The sequence below is a fragment of the Ctenopharyngodon idella genome, chromosome 2 (assembly GCF_019924925.1).
Source record: "Ctenopharyngodon idella isolate HZGC_01 chromosome 2, HZGC01, whole genome shotgun sequence".
NCBI lineage: Eukaryota > Metazoa > Chordata > Actinopteri > Cypriniformes > Xenocyprididae > Ctenopharyngodon > Ctenopharyngodon idella.
In genome coordinates, this window is record NC_067221.1 from 2,823,466 (window position 1) to 2,850,848 (window position 27,383).

At 38.3% G+C, this 27,383-nt stretch overlaps 2 protein-coding genes across 3 annotated transcripts in view; both read left to right on the forward strand.

Annotated features, from left to right (window-relative positions):
* Positions 1 to 16,162, forward strand: part of adcy1b (adenylate cyclase 1b) — a 47,414-nt gene extending 31,252 nt beyond the window's left edge. Inside the window, exons 7-21 of the mRNA XM_051874070.1 lie at positions 1,658 to 1,816; positions 1,918 to 2,059; positions 2,836 to 2,991; positions 5,599 to 5,793; positions 6,853 to 6,950; positions 7,798 to 7,882; positions 8,840 to 8,929; positions 9,034 to 9,293; positions 9,826 to 9,952; positions 10,498 to 10,614; positions 10,699 to 10,845; positions 10,941 to 11,039; positions 11,127 to 11,241; positions 11,915 to 12,039; positions 14,167 to 16,162. Of these exons, the coding sequence (XP_051730030.1) occupies positions 1,658 to 1,816; positions 1,918 to 2,059; positions 2,836 to 2,991; positions 5,599 to 5,793; positions 6,853 to 6,950; positions 7,798 to 7,882; positions 8,840 to 8,929; positions 9,034 to 9,293; positions 9,826 to 9,952; positions 10,498 to 10,614; positions 10,699 to 10,845; positions 10,941 to 11,039; positions 11,127 to 11,241; positions 11,915 to 12,039; positions 14,167 to 14,505 (2,254 nt within the window). The 3' untranslated portion in view covers positions 14,506 to 16,162. The remainder of the gene's footprint in view (positions 1 to 1,657; positions 1,817 to 1,917; positions 2,060 to 2,835; positions 2,992 to 5,598; positions 5,794 to 6,852; positions 6,951 to 7,797; positions 7,883 to 8,839; positions 8,930 to 9,033; positions 9,294 to 9,825; positions 9,953 to 10,497; positions 10,615 to 10,698; positions 10,846 to 10,940; positions 11,040 to 11,126; positions 11,242 to 11,914; positions 12,040 to 14,166) is intronic.
* Positions 16,163 to 19,505: 3,343 nt separating this feature from the next.
* igfbp1b (insulin-like growth factor binding protein 1b) lies at positions 19,506 to 26,075 on the forward strand. 2 transcript variants are annotated; one of them, XM_051878041.1, is made up of 6 exons: positions 19,506 to 19,521; positions 20,641 to 21,093; positions 22,064 to 23,419; positions 23,524 to 23,666; positions 25,142 to 25,270; positions 25,364 to 26,075. In XM_051878041.1, exons 3-6 carry the CDS (start codon positions 23,083 to 23,085, stop codon positions 25,487 to 25,489), a joined length of 735 nt encoding a protein of 244 aa, XP_051734001.1. In that variant the 5' UTR covers positions 19,506 to 19,521; positions 20,641 to 21,093; positions 22,064 to 23,082; the 3' UTR covers positions 25,490 to 26,075. The 2 variants fall into 2 exon arrangements, with proteins under 2 accessions (XP_051734001.1, XP_051733995.1); XM_051878035.1 differs by having other exon boundaries at positions 19,520 to 19,571.
* The last annotated feature ends 1,308 nt before the right edge of the window (positions 26,076 to 27,383 follow it).

Consider the following 27,383-nt stretch of genomic DNA (forward strand, 5'->3'; position numbering starts at 1 on the left):
TCTTAAAGTTAGAAGCAAACGTTCTTCCAGGAACATTAATAGAACATTTGTTCAAAGTTATCTGGTCTTTAATAATGTTCTCAAATATTAGCATAAAAACATTATTTATACATCGTATGAAATATTTTAATTTTTAAATGTTACTACTTGTTTCAGAACGTTCAGAGAACATTCAAAAGTAACATTTCCATAATGTTTGAAGAATAATAAAATTAAATGTTTCCTTAACAATCACATAACCAAGAAAACAGTTTTTAAAGCATGTAAAAAACTGGACATTTTGAACTTTCAGAAAACAGTCAGAAATAACGTTTTCATAACTTAATATGAAGATTAGAGAAACCTTTTTAGCTGGAAACTCACCCACATCATTTCAAACCTGTATGATTTTCTTTCTTCTGTGAAGCACAGAAAAAAAGCTTATCTGAAGAACTGAATAATTTATTTTATATCCCTACAGCCATGATTTAATAAAGGCTTTTAGAGAACTTTGAGAGCCTTGTATTAAAATAAACATCCCTTGCCCAAAGTAGATGTCACTTTATCCTCCAATTTTGCTCTTCTATATCTTATTCATAACTGTTTTGATACTGAACTATTCTCATCTAGCTCACATCTGATCTGATGGCAAGGTGCCAAAAATGATCTGATCTGAATCAATGCATTTTTACACAAGCCTTTATATGTAGCTACTGTAAGCGTCTGCTGTCAGCATCATATCAGTTTGATGACAGCACCACCTGCTGGTCAACAGTTAGACACACATGCATTATAATATACACCACCTGCCAAAAGTTTGGAATAATTTAAGATTTATTTATTTATTTATTTTTAAAGAAGTATCTTCTGCTCACCACTGCTATTTTAACTTTATCAAAAACACAATAAAAACAGTGATATTGTAAAAACTTTTTATGTCAATATAATGTAATCTGTAATCTATTGAATTTTCAGCATCATTACTTCAGTCATCAGTGTCATTCTAATATGCCGATTTGCTGCTTTTTACCACAGTTTCCACAAAAATATGAAGCAGCGCAACTGTTTTCAACATTTATAATAATCAGAAATGTTTCTTGAGCAGCAAATCATCATATTAGATGGTTTTTCATTGATTGATTGAGTTGAACACCTGTTAATCATTTCTTTGATTGGTTTGGTTTTGTATATATTGAGCTCTTTTCTTTCAGTCTTTGTTTTGTTTTTACTGCGTTTAAGTTGGTTGATCTGGTCTTGTTTTTGAAAGCCAAGTGTTGTCCTGAGTACCTTTGTTTTATGTTAAGTTTGTTAATAAATCATAACTGCTGCAAATAGATCCTGCTCTCTCTCATCTCTGTGTCAGCCAACTGTGACAGTAATATCTGAAAAAGCATATTTGGGGCTCTTTAAAGTATATTTTTACATAGAAAACAGTTATTCTAAATTGTAATAATATTTCACAATATTACTGTTTTTACAGTATTTTTGATCAAATAAACCCAGCCTTGGTGAGAATAAGAGACTCCTTTCAAAAACATACCAAATCTTAACTTTTGACCGATAGTAAAAATAGTTTCAGTTATGGTGGATAATTAAACCACTTTTCATCAAACTAATGATTATAGATAACATCTACAGAAAAACTAAAAGTCATTCAGACTGTCATTGTGCCCGTTAGATCGGTGGCTGAAGCCACAGAGGTGGATCTGAACATGCGTGTGGGTCTGCACACGGGACGCGTGCTCTGTGGGGTGTTGGGCCTCAGGAAGTGGCAGTATGACGTGTGGTCCAATGACGTGACGCTGGCCAACATGATGGAGGCTGGTGGACTGCCTGGGTGAGCAGCTCAACTTATAGTTCTCATCTCCCAGAATCAGGCCTAAGGTGTTGTTTTGGATTGTTTTAGAACTGTTGTCCTCTCGTGTGATTGGTTTGCAGGAAGGTGCACATCACACGCGCAACACTGGAATGTCTGAATGGAGATTATGAGGTGGAGCCGGGGAACGGCCGCGAGAGACACGCATTCCTGCTCAAACATGACATCGAGACCTTCTTCATAGTGCCATCTCACCGCAGGAAGGTGTGTGCGCTTATTCATACCATAGAATATGAAAACAGTCATCAACAAAGTACAAACATGACAACAATGATTAGTGTCCTGCTTTTCTGTTGCCTTTTTCTTCCCCTATCATATATTTTAGTAATCATGATAAATTAGGTATCATTCAAAAGCTGAAAATCTCAAAATTCATCCTGTGAAAACCATTTTGAAATTGGGCATTGTGTTACCATGGAAACGGTACTTTAAAACCATTTAGCAGGCTCTTCACCCTAGTGGGCAGAGTTACATTTTACAAAATTTACTGCACTTTTTTATAACCCGGTCTTTTTCTAAAATTTGTCAGAACACATTGTTGGAAAGGTCTGTGACTCAAGGTTCCATATTTGGCCACTGTTTTGTGATATCATGGAGACATTTTGTGTGAATTGTATGTTTATGATGCATAAAAACACATAAAAAAATCAATGAGTGTGGGTGTCACCCGTTGGCTCTTTTATTTTTGGTACAGCGCTTAAACAAAATCTCACAGCAAGCTCAATTTTTGTGATTTTAACTTCAAATTTGGAAAACAACTTGGTTAAACACAAACGCTTTGATTTTATAGTAATTTTAGGGTTAAACTTTTTTATGCTTTTTTAAACAATGGTTTGCATTACATTTAGCTCATGTTTCGTATGGATGGTCCCTGATGCCTATATCGGTTGATTTTCATGTCGCATGATTTTCATATTCAGTCATAGTCGACTGAATTTGGGATTGGATCTGTTCACTACAATTTGTGAGTGTTTTTACAGATTTTTCCTGGTCTGATCCTGTCAGACATCAAACCTGCCAAAAAGATGAAGTTCAAGACCGTGTGTTACTTACTGGTGCAGCTCATGCACTGCCGCAAGATGTTCAAGGCTGAGATTCCCTTCTCCAACGTCATGAACTGTGAGGACGGTGACAAGGTATGTCTGTTCAAATGAGGACAAACTCTTGCTGTTTGTGTATGATGAATGTAAAATGAATATATTTTTTTCCCAAGACAAACTGTGTCTGATAGTAATGATGCAAAGCAGCTGGTGTGTGTTGTCTTGATCTGGACATCACGCAGCTGTTTAGATCATTCCAGCTGCTGTCACTCTCCGGCTACGTTCACACTTTCAGTCCAAATCCCATTATTTGTTCATACATTTGGAATATGGCCTAAATTATTGACTGTCCACAGTATATGTATCTGATTTGTTTGTCCTGTGGCGCTCTTTCATTTTCCAGTATATCTACATTGGTTTTTATGATAATGACATTGGGTTGGCATGCCTATGCCAGAAAACAACAACAGCACGTGTAAGCAGTAAATTGTAATTTTTCACTCAACCTGTACTTCGCAACAACACAACTGGACCGATTTTATTAAGTGTGAAGTGTCTTTAAAGGGATAGTTCACCCAAAAATGACAATTCTGTCATCATTTTTGGGTGAACTATCCCTTTAACTACTGTTAACGAACATTTAAATGAATCATTTGACAGGCATGCTTTACATTGTAAACATTCATGTAATTACAGCTGTGATTAATATCTGTAATTACATCTATAATTACACTGTTGTCCTCTTAATCCACCCTTAAGCCTACCCATACTGCCAAACCTGTCCTAACCTTACCCTTATCCCGCCTCAATAGCAGCGCAAGTGTTTGCAGTGAAACATCAACACAATAAGTTCATAAAGTGGGACCCAACTTCAACACGGCATCTGGGGAACGCCCTCAGCATGATCAGTGTCTGAACATGTGTACCAAACATGCCAATCTATTGGCCGATGCCAGTCTATGACGTCATGAGAGGATCTAAGAGTTTTTGTCAGTGTTTTCCTCAGTGTAGGAACTTCCTCACACCAAAGGACACAAGCTCTGCATTATCTGTCTCAGCCCGGAGCATACACGTGCAGCTCTCAAGGGAGCTGGATATGCCCACTGTGACAAGTTCACGGAAATAAGGCTCAGATCGCATTTGTCTCTCTTTTTGAGGGGGGAGGAATTTGGGGAAGTAGTAAATATTTGGAGAACCACATGGTGATGTTTCGACTGACTCTGGTTCTCCCACCAGCCCTGGATATGGGGAACTATTGGATGTAATGGCCCATGCCACACACAGGTTAATTCTGCCCTGGTCACGTGAGAAATGGGAATTTGTTCGTGGTTGCTTGGATGAGCGCTTCCTAGTGGGCCATGAATGTCCTTCCCTCGTGAGCCTACCATTTCTTTCAAACATTCTTATTGAGGTAGAGAAGTCTTGGTAGAAACCATACTTGGCTCTCGTCTTTCCTTTCCAGCATTTAAGCTATTAGAATATGGAGGGCCTGGGTAAGCACGGGTATGTGAAGATGCCCCCTGTGGGGGAACCACTAGCAGTTTATCTTTCACAGTGTGAGGTGTCTTCACTTAAGGCTCCGGCCTTGCCTTCAAAGCCATGTCAAACCACTTCATGGCTTGTGGGGAAGGCGTATGCAGCAGCGGGATAGGCCAGTGTACCAGGCCGACCTGTTTAAGGACTTGGATCAGGGACAAGGATTGTCTCCTGAAGCAGTGGGTAAAAAGAGTTGATGACATATTTTGCAGGCGCTCATGACGTCATAGACTGCTGCCGGCCAATAGATTGGCGTGTTTGGTACACATGTTCAGACACGGTCACCCTGAGGCCATAATGTCAACTCCTGAGACTTTCTGCAATGTCTTTTAAAGTGGCATAGGCAGATAAGCTATGTGAAATCAGATTAGAGCAGTCAGGACTGAAATGGATTTCCATAAATGTGGAATGAATATGAATAGGATTTCAAACCACATATGAATGTAGCTTAAAATGGATTTGTTAAAAAATTGTATTTAGGGCCAGATTTACTAACAAAAAGCGTCAGCGCAACACCTCTTTTGGTATTAAAAAACTACTGTAAGGATTTACATCTGTCCCTATTTCATATGCATTTGTAGGAGTTTCACTTTCAGACACAAAATTAATGGGAGGAGAATATTTAAATGAATCATACAATGTGATTCACTAAGGTTTGCACTAGTCAATTTACTGGTATTTGCGTCATTATTTAATACCCAGAAAAAGCATGTCTTACCCCCATTTAGTGCCTGACATGCTGTGATAGTTGCTGTAGGAGGAGGAACCACAGGGAACAGAGCGTGTGTTAGAGAATCTTCTCCACTGGTGTTCATTTATTTGGAATGCCAGAGGAAGACACTATCTGAACATATCATTTGCCAAGCCACGCTATTTTTAATTTGCTGTGTCTGTGTTGTTAGTAGATCACTCGCACCTGATTAGCATCGGCTCTACGCTAATATGCACTGCTCTAGATTGCATTGGTCAGCAGATTCACCCGCAGAAGTTTCCTCTCCCATCCCATCATTACGCGTATTTGCCCTGTTTAGTTAATCTGGCCCAAAATGTGATTTTTTTTGCCACATATATATGATTGGATTCCAATCGGATATGCACAAAAATCAGATTTGGACTGACAGTCTGATAAAGGCTTCACAGCTTCATCATGTGATCGTCCGTTGGCAGAGGAGGGTTCTCCGCTCCGCACCGGAGAAGCTAAGGAACCGCACATCGACGTCGGCCAACGCCGCTCAGAGCAGCCCGGGGACACGCGTCAACCGCTACATCAGCCGTCTGATCGAGGCCCGGCAGACGGAGTCCGACACGGCTGACCTGAACTACCTCACGCTCATGTACAGAGACTCTGAGCGAGAGCGCCGGGTGAGAGCCATGAACACTCCATCAACACATATGAATTATCAGTCATCACTGTGTTAAACAGGATGTGGTCACATTTACTGTTGTTCGGCAAATTTTCACTGGCAAAATCCAATAATTTCAATAGAAATACATGCAATCTGGAATTTTGTGGATACAAATGGATAGGCACATAATCAAAGTTATGAATATTACAGCATTTTAAAATTATTAAAAATACATACAGTCTTTGTAATAGAGTAGATCTAAATACACCTGTCACAGTTTGAACATTCTTGTTTTCTTTAATTTGTTCTCAAGATCTGAGGTGAATTATCCATTGTTTCTTACAGTATGGCTATAAATGATATTCAAACTCAAATTAGATGCTTTTAACATTAAATAAAGCACATAACAGGACGTGAGACTGGAATTGCAGATGACTCGTTTCGGCAGTTCAGAATCAATACTTTCTTTTAAAAGGCAATAACTTTATTTATTGTGTACTTTGCTCTTTAAAACTTTGCATACCTTTCACATTCACAAACAGCTATAGACACTGCATGAAAGGTAATCAATAAAAAAATCAATAAAAAGCATTATTTATTATAATGCTTGTTAACAGCAGGTGTTCATCACTAATACTCAATCATCACTTAATTAATCACTTTTAACTTTAACTCTGTTTCAGTGTTACTTTAACACTATATAGAGAGGGACCATATGTACTCTGAGCAGAGTTGATTTAACTCTGGAGATTTTGCTGTGTAATCAGTACCTGAGATTATCATTGTCATACTTTGTATGTTGTACCAAACCATTTCTAGAATAGAATCGTCACGTATCACTGTTGTGGCTGGTTAAGACAAAAACTGTGCCTTTTTCAAAAAAGATGCCTTTTATCACATTGCAGTGATGTGTCTGGTTAGGACATGGTGTAAACTCAGTCATGAACATGTGGAAATAGGTTGAATCACGTGAATTTGAGCTGCTGTGACTGCTCAGCATTTCTCTTCTGTTTTTAATCATGTTTAAGCAAACGCTGTGTGAATATAACAGTGACGGTGTGATGTGTGTCTTTAGTATCATCAGCTGAATGACGAGTACTTCACTGGCGCTGTCGTTCTGTCTCTCGTCCTTGCTGCTCTGTTCGGCATCATCTACCTTCTCATCATACCACAGTACGTATAGCAGGATTTCACTCAGCCAGGAGTTGTTGTTGTGACAGAGAAATACTCGACACGGTCAATAGTATGAGGACGCCCCCTTCATGCTGACAGGGTTGGCTATTCCAGTGGAAACAAATCTCAACTCTACACATACAGTGACATTCTAGAGTATGCTATGTTTTAGACGTTACAGTTTTTCTCAGTCGCTTTGGCTCAATTGTCATTTTTTTTTTCTGAACAATTAGTTTCTGGTTCACATCAGATTTGAATTTCTTATTTAAGCAAATTGCATGTGTTTTGGCACATGTATAAAACAGTAAGTGCATTTGTGTACATTTTGCACAGTAACTAAATGCACATGCCTTGTTGATCAAAACTGATGAGTTGGCTGCACAAACTCTCTTCACAAGAGAGTCTTTCATCGTGTTATTTGTTTATTAATGATTGCATCTTAAACTAAGTGCATGAATTATTGTTTAATACAATAAGTTTCCCCCCAATCCTTTAATTTAATTCCCCAAAACAGACTTTAGTCGTACTTGATATTTATTCGAATGCTCTTTAATGTGATCTGTTGTTTGTATTGTATTCTTACAGCTCTGTAATAAAGTGATCAGACTCTGAAGTATTGCGCATATACAGTATGGCTTGCGCGCTCACCTTTAAATCACGATATATGCGTTGGAATATCATGATACCATTTTTCTCTGTTTCACAATAATCAACTGATGATTGTAATCTGAGGTTGGTGTCATTAGAAGAAGTATCTGTGCTGAATTTTATATATAATAGCGTCAGTTCTTCTGTGCGTTGACTTTTATTATTATTATTTTTCATGTCTTGTGTCTGTGGCTCTCAGGGGGACTGTTGTGCTGGTGCTGCTGGTCTTCTGCATCTGTTTTCTAGTCGTGTGTATCATGTACCTGCACATCACTAGAGTTCAGGTAAGAAACTCACTCACCTGGTCCAACTATAATGCACTAGTTTCATGTTCAGGTTCAAGTCAGTCATTAGCTTTTCAGCTATTTTAATTTTTTAAATACGTGTAAATATTAAGATTATCTTACACTCTAAAAATGCTGGGTTAAAAATGCTGGATTGTTTTAACCCAGTGGTTGGGATAATGTTTGCGCAACATGCTGGGCAGTTTTATTTAACCCAACTATTGTTTAAAAATGACCATATGGCTGGCTTAAAATGAACCCAAAATAGGTTGGAAATAAAAAAAATCAGACACATAATTACTAGAGGCAGCAATAATAATCAAAAGTTCAACATTTATTAATAAGCAATTTAATAAATGTAAACAATTGTTTAATTATTATTCATTAAACTTATTAATAATGTTCATTTATTAAAGATATTAATGAATGTTAATTTCCAACATACTTTGGGTTCATTTTAAGCAAGCAAAACAGTAATTTTTAAACAATAGTTGAGTTAAATAAAAATACGCTGGGTTAAAACAACCCATTCGCTGGGTTAAAACAAACCAATCGCTGGGTTAAAACAACCCCTTTGCTGGGATAAAACAACCCATTTTCTGGGTAAAAACAAAACGTTGGGTTAAAACAAACCAGTCGCTGGGTTTGTCCATTTTCATCCCAACTTGGGTTGTTTTTAATCCAGCATATTTTAGAGTGAGTATTGCATTAAAAGTTTTTAAAGGCTGCTCTGAAGAATATCGATATAAAATTGCATTAAAAGGTTAGTTCACCCGAAAATCAAAATTCTGTCATCATTTACTCACCTTCATGTCGTTCCTAAACCCATAAGACTTTTGTTCATCTTCGGAACACAAATGAAGATATTTGACCGTAGAATTAAGTGGATTTACTTGTTCATATTCTGTAATTTGATCTTCCACCATCTTCTCTAATCTCTGTCTGTGTCTGTTTCAGTGTTTTCCAGGGTGCCTCACCATACAGATCCGGACCGTTCTGTGTGTGTTCATAGTGCTCTTAATATACGCTGTGGCTCAGGCCTATGTGGTAAATGATCTTAAAATCATTCTTACAGCATCTCACCTTTAGTTCCACTATTTCAATACTGTAAAGAAGACTTGTGTAATACCATCAATCTCTCTCTCTGTCAGGTGGGTTGTATGCCATGGCTTTGGCCCACCAACTCCACGCGCTCCATCGTGATCATTGACGTGGCCAGAGGCCTGAACCGCACCATGGCCGAACTCCCATGTGAAGGTGCCCAGTACGCCTTCCTGTCCTGCGTAGTGGGGACGCTGACTATGGCGCTCTTCCTGCGAGTGTCCTGGCTGCCCAAAGTGATCCTGTTACTGCTGGTGGTGGTGCTGTACATCACCATACTGGAGCTCAGTGGATTGCGATACACTTCAGGGTGAGAGACGGGTGATGCAGGGCACTGCTCTCTCTCTCAAAAAAAAAGGCTTAATGGGGTTTTATATAGAACCCTGTGATGGGTGTGATGGGAGTAGCAAATGATGAAGATAAAGAACATCTAAATAACTATATTTATTAAACATTACAAAACTCAGGTAAACACTAGAACAATAACGGGAACCAAATCACACTATACATAAACAAGAACCGACCAGGAGTAACAGAAACACAGGGCTTAAATACACTGAGCAAACAAAGGAAGCTAAATGAAACACAGGTGAAACTAATCAGTAACTATGGAAACAAACTAGGGAATAATCAGTAACCAAGGGGACTGAGAGTGAAAATAAGAACACAGGAATAACTAAACAGAAAATAATTCTGACACCCAGGGGTTCTTGATTCAATTTTAAAGAACGCTTTATGCCAAAAAGTTATATATAGCTCTTATTGCACAAAGTATAAGGAGAAGCTGCTCAGCTGAATCGGTCTGGTGATTGTGTGTGTTGTGGTGTGTTTCTTGAGTGCAGATGGGGGTTGCTGAGTTTTCGTGGTCTGGAGCCCATCATCTCTCTGCTGCTCTTCTCCACCGCTCTGGCCCTTCACTCCAGACAGATGGACCTCAAACTACGGCTCGACTTCCTCTGGGCCACTCAGGTACATGGAGAACATCACAGACTGTGCTCAAATCAGCTCTTAATGCAGTCAGAAGAACCAGAAATACTCTCAACACCACTACCATAATCTGACTGTCCACCAGTGTTTTTCCATTTTCTCTGTCAGGTTGCGGGGATGTTTGAGCTCATGTCTATCACAGATCAATATTTTTCAATAAGTATTATTTACATTATTTAAATGTATTAATTTAGTAGAACAACAGCAACATTTTAACATAAAGTAGCCATAATAATAGCAGTGAAGTTATGTTAGTTTAGTGGCCCTAAGTTTTAATTTTTCAAGCGTGTAGCTCCGAAACTCTATTGTAATTGTTAAAATTTTCAAGGATCAGCATTCTCCCCTAAAAGTGATCGGACAGACCAAACCATAAGTTGTAGAGGCTTGAAACTTTGAGGGATGGTAGTACTCATACCGTCTACAGTGTCGCCAAGGCTCGCCCCGATCGGCCTGATGGGGGCGCTACAGTGCCTGAACTGTGACATCATGACTTTATGATGTCTTTCTCTTGGTCTGTGTGTGTTCAGGCCGAGGAGGAAAGAGACGGCATGGAGAAAGTCAAACTGGACAACAAGAGGATTCTCTTCAACCTGCTGCCAGTTCACGTGGCACAACACTTCCTGCTGTCCAACCCCAGAAACATGGTGAGAAGAATATTTCAAAACAATGTAATCAGCATACTCATTTAAAAGAATTGTTGAGCTCATTCCCTGGTTTTCGTGTTGCAGGATCTGTATTACCAGTCCTATGCTCAGGTGGGGGTGCTGTTTGCCTCCATTCCCAACTTCAATGACTTCTACATCGAGCTGGATGGAAACAACATGGGTGTGGAGTGTCTGCGACTGCTCAACGAGATCATTGCTGACTTCGATGAGGTCATTTTCCTACTTTGAAAGGACATTGTAAAACATTTCTGTGATCATGCTGGCACTCCTGATCCATTTCAAGTCCTGTTTAAACTGTTTTGTAGCTCATGGACAAAGAGTGCTACAAGGACATCGAGAAGATCAAGACCATCGGCAGCACGTACATGGCAGCGGTGGGGCTGGTGCCCACCATTGGGACCAAGGTCACTAAATCAGCTACGATGCATATTTAAAAATGCAAAAAATACCTACAGAGCATCTGTGACAATGATTTCTTTTCTCCTTTATAGGCAAAGAAATCTCCTGCTGCCCACTTGAGCACCATAGCAGACTATGCCATTGAAATGTTTGACGTTCTTGATGAAATCAACTATCAGTCATATAATGATTTTGTCTTGAGAGTGGGTAAGCGTATACTGCTGTGTTCGCCTCAATTCCTCCACCAAATCTGCACTTTTTCTACCATTTGTAAAGATAAGCAACATTTAAAAAAAATTGAAATATTTGAGAAAAAAACGACTAATTCATCATTAACTCTCCCTCATGTTGTTCCAAACCTGTATGACTTTCTATCAGTGAAACACAAAAGATATTTTGAAAAAGCTTTCAATGCTTTATTGTCCATCCAGTGGAAGCCAATGTGATCTGATGTTTTGCTGTTCTGAACACCACTGACTTTCATTGTATGAGCAAAAACTGTTGAAACATTAAACATTTCATGTGACTGACATTCCTACCATGAACTAATAAAATATACAGTATAACTTCAATGCATTATAAGTCGCTTTGGATAAAAGCATCTGGTGAATGCATAAATGAAAAAATAAATATTTCTTACAAGTTTTATTATACTTCTTCTGCAATAATATTAATTACATCAACAATGACTAAATACAACAACCTCAAAATCAAAACCTAACTGCTGGAATCATATTTTGTGACATTATTTCACAGTTTATCAACCATTTGTTTAAAAACTGAGATTTCTAAGTGTTCTTGTATTCTTATGTCCCCATTCTCAGTTAAATGTAGGAGCTGTTGAGGATGTTTTCTGATGTTTTTATCTCTGAATGTGCAGGTATTAATGTGGGTCCAGTAGTAGCAGGGGTGATCGGGGCTCGACGGCCACAGTATGACATCTGGGGGAACACGGTGAACGTCGCCAGCCGAATGGACAGCACGGGGGTCCCAGGGAAGATCCAGGTACTCGTATATGCCTTACACTGTGATATGTCTTTATGGGTGAATTTCACAAAAACCATGTTCAGGTTTTTGTGAAATTCACCCATAAATACATATCAAGGTCAAATGTCAAAATTAAAAGAAAAAAAAAGTTGTTTTAAAAGTTGTTTAAATTGTCATTTTTACAGTCAGTTTATGGTTTAGATGTTACCATTGACATAAGGTATTCATTTTATTTGTGCAGGTCTTAAAAGTTCTTTAAAAGCCTTAAATTTTATTTAAAAACCCTGCAGATACAGTTCAATTGTGATGTTATTTTCATAGCAATAAAGTATGATTGTAAAGCAAATAAATTATATTTTTATTAAATTTCTTTATTTTTAATGTTTAATTTTGTTCAAATCTTCATGCAAAATAACTGTATAAACTACATTTTATGGACCAGGAACATGCTAACTGTACATATTTACTAGAGCTGTCAACAGATTTTTAATTGCACATTTTTTTGTGTGATTAATTGTACACGTGAAATTGTGCATATACGGTTTATCTTGTTTAACACATTCATTTGATCATCATTTGCTATATCCAGCAAAGTAAACCAGGTGATTCTTTCAAAACTGGATTTTCTGCAAGCTTTTCAAGGTAAATTAGGTGTCTTTCTAAAAAAAGGGACACTTGGCAACTCCAAAAGAACACCAAATAATATAGCGAGTCCATTTAACATAAATTTATGCACACCAAAGCACCCATGGAAAAAAAATCATTACAGTAATCAAGCAACAGCGAAGAGCTTGTTTACATTTTAGACATGTCAAGTTGCAATACCGAACAGAACCACATGGATATGACACTGAATGTATGTGGAAACAATGTGAATGTACTAAAAAGCATCTGTGCATAAAGACAATGTGCGATCAGTGTGTCGAGAGCCCACACACACAGTTTGTTTTGTGCATCAATATAATAGACTCACGCGTGCTTACTGTATGATTCCTGTACGTCACTGCAATCATCTTTACCTTGATTGCAATCCTCATCTATCAAAAATTTACTAGCAAGACACTGGTTTGCTTTATCCAGCTGAGAAACATAGTTTGCATATCATCTGGCTATACAGCAGACAGATGTTTTGAAGTCTTGTTAAGTCTGTGTTTCACACAGCGTGATGCGCAAGGGCTCCCGCTATTCAGAAACAAACACAGAATATGACAGAGCTCGTGTTTTAAAGCGAAACACACACTGGAATGAATAATTCGCTGCAAACTGGCATTGAGTCACTATTCTCTCTGCCATCTCTCATGTAATCAGCCTGGTTTTCTTTACATTAGCACTGTTTTGGATTGATTGTTTGAATAAAATCGCTTACTGGATCGTCAGACTGAAAACTTTCCCAGAGTTTAACGGTCTAAAATGATAAGCGAAATTGGGTTAAAGGGTTAGTTCACCCAAAAATGAAAATTATGTCATTAATTACTCACCCTCATGTGGTTCCACACCCGTAAGACCTTCATTCATCTTCAGAACACAAATTAAGATATTTTGTTTAAATCCGAGAGGTATCTGACTCGTCCATAGACAGCAATATAATCAACACTTTCAAGGTCCATAAAGATACTAAAGACATCGTTAAAACAGTAACGTGACTGCAGTGGTTCAACCTTAATGTTATGAAGCGTCGAGAATACTTTTTGTGCACAAAAACAAAACAAAAATAACTGCTTCATTCAACAATATCTTCTCTTCTGTGTCATTCTCATACGTTGTTTACGTCCAGTGCTTTCAGGTTCTACGTCAGAACGCCGACTCATTATTGGCCGGCTCCTTCTCGTCTCTTCATAACATTAAGGTTGAACCACTGCAGTCACATCGACTGTTTTAACGATGTCTTTAGTAGTTTTCTGGACCTTGAAAGTGTTGATTATATTGCTGTCAATGGACGAGTCAGATACCTCTCGGATTTCATCAAAAATATCTCAATTTGTGTTCTGAAGATGAACGAAGGTCTTACGGGTGTGTAATGACATGAGGGTGAGTAATTAATGACAGAAATTTCATTTTTGGGTGAACTAACCCTTTAAAGGGTTAGAATAGAAATAAATCAATATACATGTACATATATTGATTTGAATATAAATGATCTTCTAGGTGACAGATGACGTCTACCGTATGCTTCAGACGGACTATGATCTGGTGTGTCGTGGCAATGTCAGCGTGAAAGGCAAAGGTCAGATGCTCACGTACTTTCTGGAGGGCAAAGCGCAGGACGCCGGTAACAGAGCGCCGCATCACACCGGTGGCCTGGAGCGCAGGGTTCACGCCATCGCCCGCACCAGCAGCACGCAGGCCAAGGCCGGCAGCAGCTTGTCTGTGTCCTCGGGCTTCGCTGCCAGGGTGGGCATGGGCAGTACTCAAGGGACGCACGGTCACAGCTCCAATGTGCCTTCAGTCGGAGAAGAGGAGGAGACCAAAGAGGAGGAGGTGTAGGAATCACGTCTGCAGGTGGAACGAATCAACTGTGTCTTCCCTTTGTACCCAGCTATCAATAATATATTCCAAGAACGTTTTGCTAATGTTCCCTTTAAGATTTTTTTTTTCTGAATGTTCCCTTATAATATCCAGTTTTTTAAATGTTTTAAAAACATTTTTTTCTTTTCTTGGTTATGCGAATGTTAATGGAACATTCCATTTGATCATTCTTCAAACATTGTGGGAACGTTACTTTTGAATGTTCTCTGAACGTTCTGAAATTAGTAATATTTAAAACGTTAGACAAACGTCCAACTAAAACTAAAACGTTCCATGAACGATGTATAAATAATGCTAATGTTTTGAGAACATTATTAAAGACCAGATACCTTTAAACGAACATTCTGTTAACGTTACTGGAAGAACGTTTGTTCATAACTTTGAGAGAACCTTGCCAGAACGTTCCCTGTTAGCTTCGGTAAGCATTACAATTCTCATCTGATTTACCTTTTCATAACGATTCTTCACTTCATGCTCTTTTAAAGACTTTCCACCATCACATCATATCCTCCTGGATAAATTCATTTCTTTCCCACTCAAGTCATTGAAGTTGATGGGCTGTGAATGTCCACATAATCATAAAGACGTGAATGCTCTTTGAAACACGAAGGATTCTGCGGCACTGCGGGAACATTCAAAGCCTCAAGTGATCTTTTGCAAGGCGCCGTTTTTTTATGCATCCTAAGCCAACATCTTATATGAACTGTACATACTAGATGTCCATACAGTTAGATTTTGTGTATTTTTTTGTATTAAACTCTCCAGTGCATTTGAATGAATGTGATAGTGTGTGCGTGAGACACATTTATAACAGATAGACGGCAATAGAACAAGCACATGCTCTGCATCTGAACAAACAGTGCACTAGATTTTTTTATTCATTTTCTCATAACCTTCATCTTCATCACATGACACACGTTTCTAAAGGTTAATACTCTCCGATGTTAATGACACATTTATACCTGCACTCTGATTTAATAATAATAATAATAATACAATACAAAAAGTTATCTGATGCTTCCAAAGCCTTACATTAGGATACATTCACCCAGTTTCACAGATGAGGCTTAAACTAGTCCTAGACTAAAATGCATGTTTGAGCTGTTTTAACTGTAAGCAACTTGTACTGACATGTCTTAAAATATGTCAGTGCCATTGTTTTGTCTCAAGAAGCACATCAGTAATGTTTTTTTCTTGGGTATGTATATAAAAGCTACTTAAATACCCTAATTAAACTAAGGCCTAATCCTGGCTTAATCTAAGCCCTGTCTGTGAAACCGGGCCAGAGAGTTTATATGTTTAAGTACACATTGTTTCAAAGCAGTGTGTGTATATAGAACAAGAGAAATCAGGGAGTTTAATAGCAGCCTAAAGAAAGCTTCATCATCATCATCATCATCATCATCGGCTGCAGTCACACTGACAGACTGTTCTAACACTATAAACTACAATCTGACATTTATATTCATACATACAGTTGGGTTCACAAAGTCTGATGTTATACTGAAAAGGCTTCAGTTTCACATTTTTTCTAATTTAAAGGATTAGTTCACCTGATAATTTACTCTCGTCCATGTCATCCAAGATGTTCATGTCTTTCTGTCTTCAGATGAAAAGAAATTAAGGTTTTTGAGGAAAATATTCCAGGATTTGTCTCCATATAGTGGACTTCACTGGGGTTCAACGGGTTGAAGGTCCAAATGTCAGTTTCAGTGCAGCTTCAAAGAGCTCTACATGATCCCAGACGAGGAATAACGGTCTTATCTAGAGAAACCATTGGTCATATACTAAAAAAAAATAAAAATGATATACTTTTTAACCACAAATGCTCGTCTTGCACTGCTCTGCGATGCTCCACGCATTACGTAATCATGTTGGAAAGGTCACGCGTGACGTAGGCGGAAGTACCGTGGTAAAGTGAAAAACATCTCATTTTCTCCTCCAACTTCAAAATCGGCATTGTTGTTTTACCTTTTTTGTAAAGGCCGTGTGACTTAGTCTTTGCACGTTCACTTTGCAACACTTGCTCGGTACTACATCACGCGTGACCTTTCCAACGTGATTACGTAATGTGTGGCGCATCTCAGAGCAGTGCAAGATGAGCATTTGTAGTTAAAAAGTATATAAATTGTTATTTTTTTTTAGAAAATGGCCGATGGTTTCTCTAGATAAGACCCTTATTCCTCGTCTGGGATCATGTAGAGCTCTTTGAAGCTCCACTGAAACTGACATTTGGACCTTCAACCCGTTGAACCCCAGTGAAGTCCACCATATGGAGAAAAATCCTGGAATGTTTTCCTCAAAAACCTTCATTTCTTTTCGACTGAAGAGAGAAAGACATAAACATCTTTGATGACATGGAGGTGAGTAAATTATCAGGAAATTTTAATGCTGAAGTGAACTAATCTGTTAATTTTATTCTATTATCAATATAGAAATGAAGATGAATGTGTCAGTCTCTCAGCAGCTCTGGAGCTCCATGAACTAAACCTGATGATCGTGATCCAAAGAGCTTCTGAACATCTGTCACACAGAAATAGAGCACAATCTGAAATACTTCTTATTCATTAAATGTCATAACTTTATTTAAATGAACAAAGAGTCTTAAAACTTTCCTTTTCTTTCCAGGTTTAAATTATATTTTGAATCCCAGATTGTCAGACCTTTGGACCCAGCTGTACATAAATAGTGATATAGTGTGTGATTAGCAGGGACGAACCTCAACATGCTGAATATGTGCCAATTTTATGAAATCTTAATCTGAAGTGTAATGATTGGACACGATTCTGTCATCAGCATTCACTTTAATATTGTCAACATAATACTTGCAACAGCTCTGTTAAAACTGAATCTATATGTTTTATACAGTATTCGGATTGTTTACCTGAGCGCGGCAGATGCTTTGATGGTAATGAGGTCAGATAGAGAGGTCTGTGGGGACACAAGGGTGCAGTGAACATCTGGTGACATGGAGGTCAACAACCTGTCCATGACGAGCGCTGCGTCTCACACACACACACACTGTATAGATCCCTGTCAACTGGTGCGTGTTTACAAGCACAAACCCATTCTCAGATTCTGTACATTTATGAGACTGTTTGTGAGTCATTGAAGATGGAGAAACAATGATTCTGTCGATATTTCTATGGCAAATGTCTATTTTCATGCTAATGTTTTTTGAGTCATGACGCTTTTCTTCAGGGTACGAATCGCTCTTTTAAATGCATCTCTGTACTGTCGATACAGTATTCTTGCCTTATTTGACGCTTGCGGTGGTTGAAGTCATTTGCCTTTTAGCTCTTTGATATAAAAAAGTGTATTTTGTAAATACAGCGATGTATGAAATACTGTCCTTTGTACAGTGTAAACCTCAGCAATATAAGATTTTGTAATAAAGAGAGTATTGAAGTACAACAACTCTTGTGTTTTCCTGTTTGATGGCCATGTGACCAGTCAATGATGTTATGCATTTCCTGTTTGTGTTCCTTGTTTTGTAGTCTTTTAGTTTGTAGTTTTGCTTTGCTCTTCTTTCCTGTGTCTTGTCAGTCGTATTACTCATGTGTATATAAGCCCTGTGTTTTCTGTGTTTGTTCCTCTGTGGTGATTTGCTTAGTTCTGTTTTCCATGTTTCCTAGTTCCTAATTTTATATCTTTTGGTTATTATTATTAAAATATATATCTGCGTTATATCCTCTCTTCCTTGTTGTCTGAGTTCACCTGAGCATTACAAGCTCAAACACTTTTACACACTCCAGCTGTCATATTAAAGGCACAATATGTAAGATTTTTGGATTAAAATATCCAAAAACCACTAGAACAGTGTTATATATTTTGTTGACTTGTGTACTTGCATTATTCCAAATGTTTCCAAGAATGTTTAAATCCAGTAAAAATAAGCAATTTTAACCAGGACACAGACCATGTCCGTACGTCGCCTATCAATGACATCATGCCCGCGTTACCCGCGATTTCCGGTTTTATTTTGTAGAAACCATGAAAACACCAAAGACACTTTAATATATGTGTTTTATTAGACAGGTGAGCAACTGTTTGGATACATTCATTGACAGAAAACCAATCATGATATATAGCTCAACATAGTAAGTCTTATTGTTTAAATCTTGTTTTCTTGTTTTACTGCGAGTACCATGTTTCACCATGCCTAATATTGATCTAGCTTACTGCAGCGTGCAACAAGTGTCTCATAGCAGCCACCGAGCGAACGCAGAGTAGCACTATAACAACTTTCAAAACTTGAATGTATCTAATATGATAAACAGTGCTGCTTTACCCCACATACGCATGACCGGAAGAAGCAGAAGCAGCGACTGTGGCATAATAAAAGTTCCGCTGCTCTTGAACCGCGTGTCGCGCTTGTCTCTCCTTAGCAATCGCTCCAGCGGCCTCGTTCAGCTCCCACAACACTCGGTCCTGCTCTGCTTCATACTACAGTAACATTAATAATCTCACCCGTGAACATGATTTCTGCCCAAGTCCCGTCGGATTCTTTTCCACCTGCTGTAGACGTGAAGACAACACATCCCATGATTCCGCAAAAAAAAAAAAACTGTCATCAAACTACGCCTTTTTTTAATAAGCAACCTCTAGTGGCGAAACTTACATATTAATACATATTCAAAGTCACACATGCCCTACATTTACCTGGCCTTTATTTGCATGATTTTAAATGAGATGCAGTGATTCATAATGGGCTTCAGAATCTTCTGACTCGAGTCACTGTGACCCATCAGTCAGTAAATGGATTCACTGTGATGTTAATTAGATTAAATGCATTATTGGATTCTAAATAAACACAGAAGAAAAAAGTCTGTTTGTGAATCTATCATTTATCATTCATCAAAAACATGTCTAATACTGTGCGGTTTCTTCTGTTTTTGGAGAATGGCTTGTTAACCTGCACAGGTGAGCTCAATCATCAGGTGACCTCAGGAGGGATTCGTGTGATTGTAGCAGGTGAGTTGAGTAACCAACAGGAGGATTGATACGGCACACATAGAGTTACAGTAAGAACGATTGTGTGTTTTGTTATGAGTAGTGTTTGTCAGGGTTAATAGTTTTCACAATCATCAAAATACAAGCTTAGGAGCTGTTCACACAGAACGCGTTTTTCCATTCCAATGCGCTACTTTTCCTTTGTTTTTCTATGTAAACGCGCTAGACGGTCTTGTAAGACCGTAAAAAGCGTTATATAAATAAAAGCGACTTGACTTGACATTGTGCATGCGTCTTTTGCAGCGTCTCGCGCATTACACTGCGTTCTATAAACGCCGCGCTCAAGTTAAAATCAGTTCAAATTTTAAAAAACGCGTCTCGAGACCTTGCGTTTTTTCCCCATTCCACTGCAAAGCAAAGTAGTTGCAGCACCACAAGAAATGAACTAACTTTACCCAGTCATGAACGGTCAAATTATTTGAAGAGACTCGCACAATTCTCTCTATTATTTTCTGCGTGTTTCTTTGCAGCACTTGACTTCGATTCTACAGACATATTTTTCAAATATTAAGCAGTTTTGATATTACTGTTTTCTAAGAAATAAAAATTAAAGATTGACATTCCAGCTAACAAATAGATGTTCTAAAAGCATTTTTCTAACGTTACCATTAAGTTATGAAAACGTTATTTTCTGAACATTCAAAACATCCCGTTTTTTAAATGTTTTTTCTTTGTTATACAAACATTAAGGGAACATTCCATTCTATAATTTTGCAGACATTAAAGAACGTTACTTTTGAATGTTCTCTGAACGTTCTTGAAACAAGTAACATTTACAACATGTTAGACAAACTAAAATGTTCCATGAACAATATAAAAATGTTTTTGTGCTAATGTTTTGAGAACATCATTAAAGATTACTCTATTAAAGATACTGGAAGAACTTTTATTCATAACTTTGAGAGAACCTTGCCACAACATTAGCCAAAGTTCATAGAACATTCTCTGTCAGCTGGGAAACTACTTAAGGCATTCTTTTCAGGAATTTTATTTTGAATTCTTCCTTTCTTTTTCTTCATTATGATCTCAGGACAGTCGTTTCACCCTGACATGTTTGATTTTATCCAAATGTTCTTTTAGAACAGTTCATCTGCTGAGTGGCTGAAGGACGCTTCTCGTTGAAGAACAGACTCAATGGAGTTCATGAGTTCCCTGCACACCATCTTAGAGCATGTGGAGCCCGACGAGTCTCTGGAGCTTGTCTCTGGAGTTCAGCGCAAACATCAGACCATTTCAACTCTCAAACGGCTCCAGGCACACAAAAGACGGACAACAGGACCTACTGCTCAAGACTCAATGAGCATGTCACTGTCTGACCCAGCAGATCATCCAGTCCTGCACACCATCTTAGAGCATGATGAGCTAGACGAGTCTCTGGAGCTCATCTCTGGAGTTAAGCGCAAATATCAGACCAGTTCAACCCTCAAACGGCTCCAGGTGCCTAAAAGACAGACAACAGGACCAACTGCTCAAGACCCAATGAGCATGTCACCGTTTGACCCAGCAGATCGTCCAGTCCTGCACACATCTAAGGTGGGTTTCCAACCAGCTACCCTAGTGTTCATAAAGCAACACACTTACTACAGTTTGCCACAGCCACAGCACTGAGGTTTCCAGGTTGAAGGGGTCATGGAACATCAAAATGTCCTTGATATTTACACGTATTCAAAGAAAAGTTTTTGTTTTCCACCCTTCTGTAACAGCAGGATTTAAATTGCCATAGTCGTGACTCCACAATTTTCCTCTATACATGCTCCTTAAATTGGCATGAAACGAAATTTGCGCTGGACATGCACCATTAGCCTTAGATTTAGAAATAAGAGTGTTGAACTTCCTTCTCCTGTATCCTATTCTTCTTTAATCTAGAATGGCAGCACAGCTGAAAGGTTTATTTGAGCTGTACCCTCTACTGTACAGGTGTATATATGCTTTTCCTTCAGCCTGAGGCTTACTCATTTCACATTCGGTGTGAAAGGGCCTTTACATTTGCCAAAAACAGAACTTTTTTTGTTGTTATAACAAACAAGCAAGCCCAGCCCAGGTGAGAAAAAGTAATGCAAAAGTAATGTAATGCATTACTTTTCATAAAAAGTAACTAAGTAACGCAATTAGTTACTTTTTTAGGGAGTAACGCAATAATAACACAGTTTTCTGCATCCCTCCACCACCCCATCTCCTCACACTCTCCTGGTTACTATACTAACCAGAGATACAAGCAGAGTACTCTGGTTTTGGGCCAAAATGCCGAGCTTGGAGCCCTCCCCTTATTTATAAGTGTAAACTCGTGAAGTAAAATGTTTGTGAGTTGCCATGAGATTGTGCAATCACAACCAAGTATTTCAGAGAGATGTAATCTAAGATATCTGAATTCAGCCAGTTAATAAGTGAAATCATAAATTCTATTGAGGGAATATTGCAGATCCTGTTGAGCATGAAGAAACACAGTACATAGTTTCCAGATGACGCAGATTTGTTTAAACGATGGACTGAACTGTTTCTGCAGGTGAATCTGCCGCAGTGGCTAGTGAACTTAATGTTTGACATCGAGGAGGCCACGACACATGAGCTCACCGTTGAATAAAGAGACGGCGTGCTTTACAAAAGGAACGGAGGTTGTCATTTGTATTTGTCATTCTTTGGGTATTTTTCTTGCTAGCTAGCAAAAATAGAAGTTTAATTCTCCTTCTCCGGTCCACTGTTTTCGTTCTTCTTGCACAATCTATGGGTGAAATGTGTGTGTGTGTGGGTGGGATGTAAATGATTTGCTTGTGGTATGTGTGTGCGTATAGGCACCCATGAGCCTACAGCGATCATCAGCCTGACAAACAAAGCTTGAACTCATGTGCTTGTCATTAAAGCTAACTGGAATATACTGGAATAAACAAAAACATTCAAGCAATTTTTCAAACCAGTAGTGTCTGTTGTCTTCAAACCGGTTTGATCTATTGGTTGACCTCATGCAAGAGATCTCATGATGTGCTGAAGTGTCCAAAGTTGGACTAATACTACACCAGAAACTGTTAATTACTGTGCGGCACCTCATGACAAACATGTTATGATTGCTGGAGACCTCACAGTAACCCGTCCTGTTATGCAATGGCCACATGACCTTGTTTTTGTGACCTAACTCAAAGTGTGGTGGTCAAAAACACATCTTTGAGATATGCTCACGTAACTCTTGTGTGATGGGCAAATTAGTGGATGATGTTTTTTTAAATAATGTGTAATAAACAGTGGCATAATGAGCCTGTTTTTGGTGGAGAGGGGCACAAATTGTGTGTCAATCCATATTGTGGAGGAGTCAGTTTAGCACACTTCGTTCTAGAGTAAATATTGACATCTATGCAACCAAAGTAAACCTATGCACTGACAAAAACAGCATAATTAAAACAGATGACGAGTCAATGATTAACTCCTCTGAGGTCATCATGTCACAGCATAAAAACACGGCACACATCCACAGAGAACCAGATCTGACACACACAGCAGCAGTTATTGTTTTCAGCAGCTTGTTCTTCTGCTATGAGAGCGCCGTTTGTGTTTGTGATGTTGGTGAGCGTCCTCGTCCATCCGGCGGATCTTTCCCCCGTGATCGGGCCTGAACCCATCCGCTGCGCTCCGTGCTCACAGGAGCAGCTCGCCGCCTGTCCCGCCGTGTCCTCAGACTGTCTGGAGGTCCTGCGAGAGCCGGGCTGCGGATGCTGCTCGTCCTGCGCGCTGAAGAAAGGAGACTCCTGTGGCGTCTACACGGCTCACTGCGGCACCGGCCTGCGCTGCGTCCCGAGGCCTGGAGACCCACGGCCGCTCCACGCACTGACCCGCGGTCAAGCAGTCTGTGCAGAGTATGACCAGACAGAAGGTACGTGTCTGTACAGTTGATTAGTGAACACCTGCTTTCCAGAGGCCAGGTCATTTGACACAGGACAGAAGCGACTCATGTTTGTCTCTGTATTGCCTTTCTAGAGGACACAGACATCACTTCTGATCAGGGCGCGCTGCATTACCTGCTGGGACTCAACAGGCCGCTCGACCCGCAGGACATGGCCGAGGTGCAGGAGAGCATCAAGGCCAAGGTCAACGCCATCCGAAAGAAACTGATCCAACAGGTACTGAAACCGACAGGATCTAGCGAACACTCTTACATTTACAAGCCATTTTACTGGCTGAAGCTGTTGAGTTTGTACACATTTAAAGCAGAGTTTGCTTTGTATTTGAGACAAGAACGGTTTGACCAAAATTCATCATCACTAAGATTTAATTGCATATAAAATTCCCATCCCTTTGGATTACATCGTTTTAAAGGTTTAGTTCACCCAAAAATGAATTGTCATTAATTACTCACCCTCATGTCGTTCCAAACTTGAAAGATATTTGTTCATCTTCAGAACACAAATTAAGATATTTTTGATGAAATCCAAGTTTTTTTTTAGAAAGCAACATAATTACCTTCATTCAAGGTCCAGAAAAGTAGTAAAGACATAAATACTGAGCCGGCATTCAGATGTAAACATGGAAGCGCTGAACTGCGTCAACTGCGTACAAAACTGAAAGTGTAGAGATGAATTTGTTGAATAAAGTCGTTATTTTTGTTTTGTTTTGGTGCACAAAAAGTATTCTCGGCGCTTCATAACATCACGGTTGAACCACTGTAGTTACATTGACTATTTTAATGATGTCTTTACTACTTTTCTGGACCTTGTATGACGGTAATTACATTGCTTTCTATGGGAAATAAAAGAACCTCTCGGATTTTATCAAAAATATCTTAATTTGTGTTCTGAAGATGAACGGAGGTCTTACGGGTGTGGAACGACATGAGGATGAGTAATTAATGACAGAATTTTCATTTTTGGGTGAATTAACCCTTTAACATAAACCAACTAATAAAATGTGATGCATATTTGTCAGTCATACATAAACAGATACGATTTAATCTAATAATAATAATAATAATAATAATAGTAAAACAAATAAATAAATAAATAAATAAATAAATAAAATATATATCATAGTTTATTCTTAACTTTTCGATATATTTGATCTTATTTAAATAATCATATTTTCAAAATGCATTTATTCAGATGGCTTAGACTTAGATTAATCCGTTCATTGACAAAGCAAATTTATTCAGCTAAAAAGTAGGAACATGTTTAAAATATGGTTAGCTGTGGAACAAGCCATATTCAGTTATTTAAAATAAATGTGACTGAAACAAATTGAATTTATTGATGAATATATATATATATATATTATAAAAAGCCTGGTTACTGTGTATTCAAAACACAGTTTATTAGTGCTATTATAAAAATCTTACCTGTTTCACTTATGACAATGTTAAGTTTATTAGTTATGGTAAAAATACATACATTTTTCATTTAGAGTTTGCTTTGTATTTGAGGAAAAAACATTTCGACCAAAATTCATCATCACTCTAAGACTTATGTATTTAAATTGCATATAAAAATGTCTGGATTACACTAATTTTGTATTCCCCAAATTGACATTCTTACGCTTGTATATTTGGATGAACCATCCATTTCACTCTTGAATGTTTTAGTGATTGTTTCTTTCGCTGGTCTAGGGTCCATGTCACACCGAGCTCCACGCCTCTCTGGACGTCATCGCACAATCACAGCAGATGTTAGGCGAGAAGTTCACGAGCTTTTACCTCCCCAACTGTGACAAACACGGATTCTTCAAGGCCAAACAGGTGGCTTTTCCTTTCTGTCTTAACCAATGAAATCTGACACTAAAGAGGCACACTAACCCTAAAATGCTCTTGTTTTCTTCCTCTTTCTATCAGTGCGAGACATCTCTCATCGGCCAGCCTCCACGCTGCTGGTGTGTGTCGTCCTGGAGCGGAAAGAGAATCCCAGGAACTGATGATTTATCGGCTGATTCCCATTGTCATCAGGAGCTCACGCACTGAAGACCATACCCTTAACTTATATTAACTTCCATACCATATCAACACCTATTTATTCTTATGTATATGGCTCTTATATGGTCTTAATATTTATGAACTAGTTTTTGACAGAATTCCACCGGATGTAATCATTAACCTTCACAAACTCCATCACTGAAGGTGGCAAGATCCAAATCTGGGTCTTCAAAAACACAGATATGAAATCTTTACGCTCCACAATGACATTCGTTCAACAGTATTATATGTTGGTCATATGACAAGTCTGTAATTCTGGCTCAGTCTTTGTTCACTGTGGTTTAATTCATTATAACCACGTTTGCACAGCAAGTGTTTGGATTATTAGTCTGTAAACTGTTTTTAGCCTGTAAAATTGTTTGTATTCTGTAAGCTCAATTTTAATTGTTTTATTTCATTTCACTATGTATTTAAAACAAATGTCTACCTCACATTAGACATGACGTCTCTATGGACTCCCTGAATATTTAATGTGCTGCTGTATTTATTCTGAAACCATTGTTTTATTGTATATACATGTAATATACTGTATATTTCCTCAAAAGTTTCTTTCAATAAAATGTTAGAAGTTGTACAGATTGCTTAGGAATCTTCTGTGAAAACTATGAAACTGTTGAACAAAGTGAGTCACATTTGGCATATGGACGTTTAGTGTTGTTTCTGTGTGATTACTGGAATGGAGCAACAGCTTTTGTATAATCTAAATAACACTGATTATTGAGATGCAGGACAAAACCTTAATTTACCTGCAAATAGTTTGTAAAATATAAACATTTCCACTCTGAGATGATCTGATTAAATATGCAACGCCCCGATATACTTCAGGTGAAAACGACGAACAAACTGGTGTGATGTAATTTCAAACAAAATCAGGCTGAAACGAAGACCATTTGGAGTTTTTTATGGAAAGTTCGCTCCAGCTTCAATCATTGGTCTGTGGTGATGATGTAATAGGTGGGCGTGGCTCTGAGGCTCCGCCTTTTATTTGTTTTTTACAATAAATCAGTACACTAGATGAGGTAAAATAAAGCCTGTATGAGTTGATAATCTCTTGCTCATAAGTGAAAATGCAATAGGTCTGATGAAATGTAAAAATAAATTTCTCAAATGACAATCATTGCGGGTTATAATTTTGAGCAAAATAATTGTGATTATCAGTTTAACCATTATGCAGCATGACGAAGTTTTCATTGACAAAAAGTAGTCTAAAATGGCCAGACATTTACTAAAACTTGATAAAATAAAAACAGAATAAAGTTGACTAAATATAATAAAACTAAAAGGAACATTACTAAAAACTGAATAAAAAAAAATAGCTGATGAAATTAACACTGCATTAACACTGTCTCCTTCCTGACTTTATGGGAGAAAAGCGTGTCTGTGCAGATTCTTTCAGTTTACGTGGGAAATGTCTGTACAACGGTGTGTATGTCGACACCTCTATATGTGTCAGTACTGTTTGATCAATAGATTTGATGTTAATGTCTAAGACTCCAGCACAGTCCACATACCTGACTGTTTCCTCTTGAGCAGGAAGGTGTTGCCAGGCCTTTTGTAACGTGGCTATGTTAACAGTTCACTACGGCAGCTGCTTTGTCTAGATGTTTCCTGAATGACACTTCAGACAATAAACAATGAGGGTGAGTCAGACGAGATGGTGCTAGGCCAGGAATGATTACTGTTTAATCCTGATCTTCAATATGGTTTGAACAAAAGTTAAGAACTGTCACATGGTGAGTAATACTTTCTTCTGATAAACATTAAAACGATAATTATAAGTATCAACAGGATAAACGTTTAGTTAACGGAGTGGAATTTTAAAGTATTTAAGGTTTAAAGTATTTTCTTTATTCGCATGTCTGGTACAAATATATGATCTTGT

Coding starts and splice junctions, on each gene's coding strand:
- igfbp1b (XM_051878041.1), top strand. CDS start 23,083: ATGAGAGCGCCGTTTGTGTTTGTGATGTTGGTGAGCGTCCTCGTCCAT. Junction 23,420..23,523: donor AGAGTATGACCAGACAGAAG/GTACGTGTCTGT, acceptor TTGCCTTTCTAG/AGGACACAGACATCACTTCT. Junction 25,271..25,363: donor GATTCTTCAAGGCCAAACAG/GTGGCTTTTCCT, acceptor TCTTTCTATCAG/TGCGAGACATCTCTCATCGG.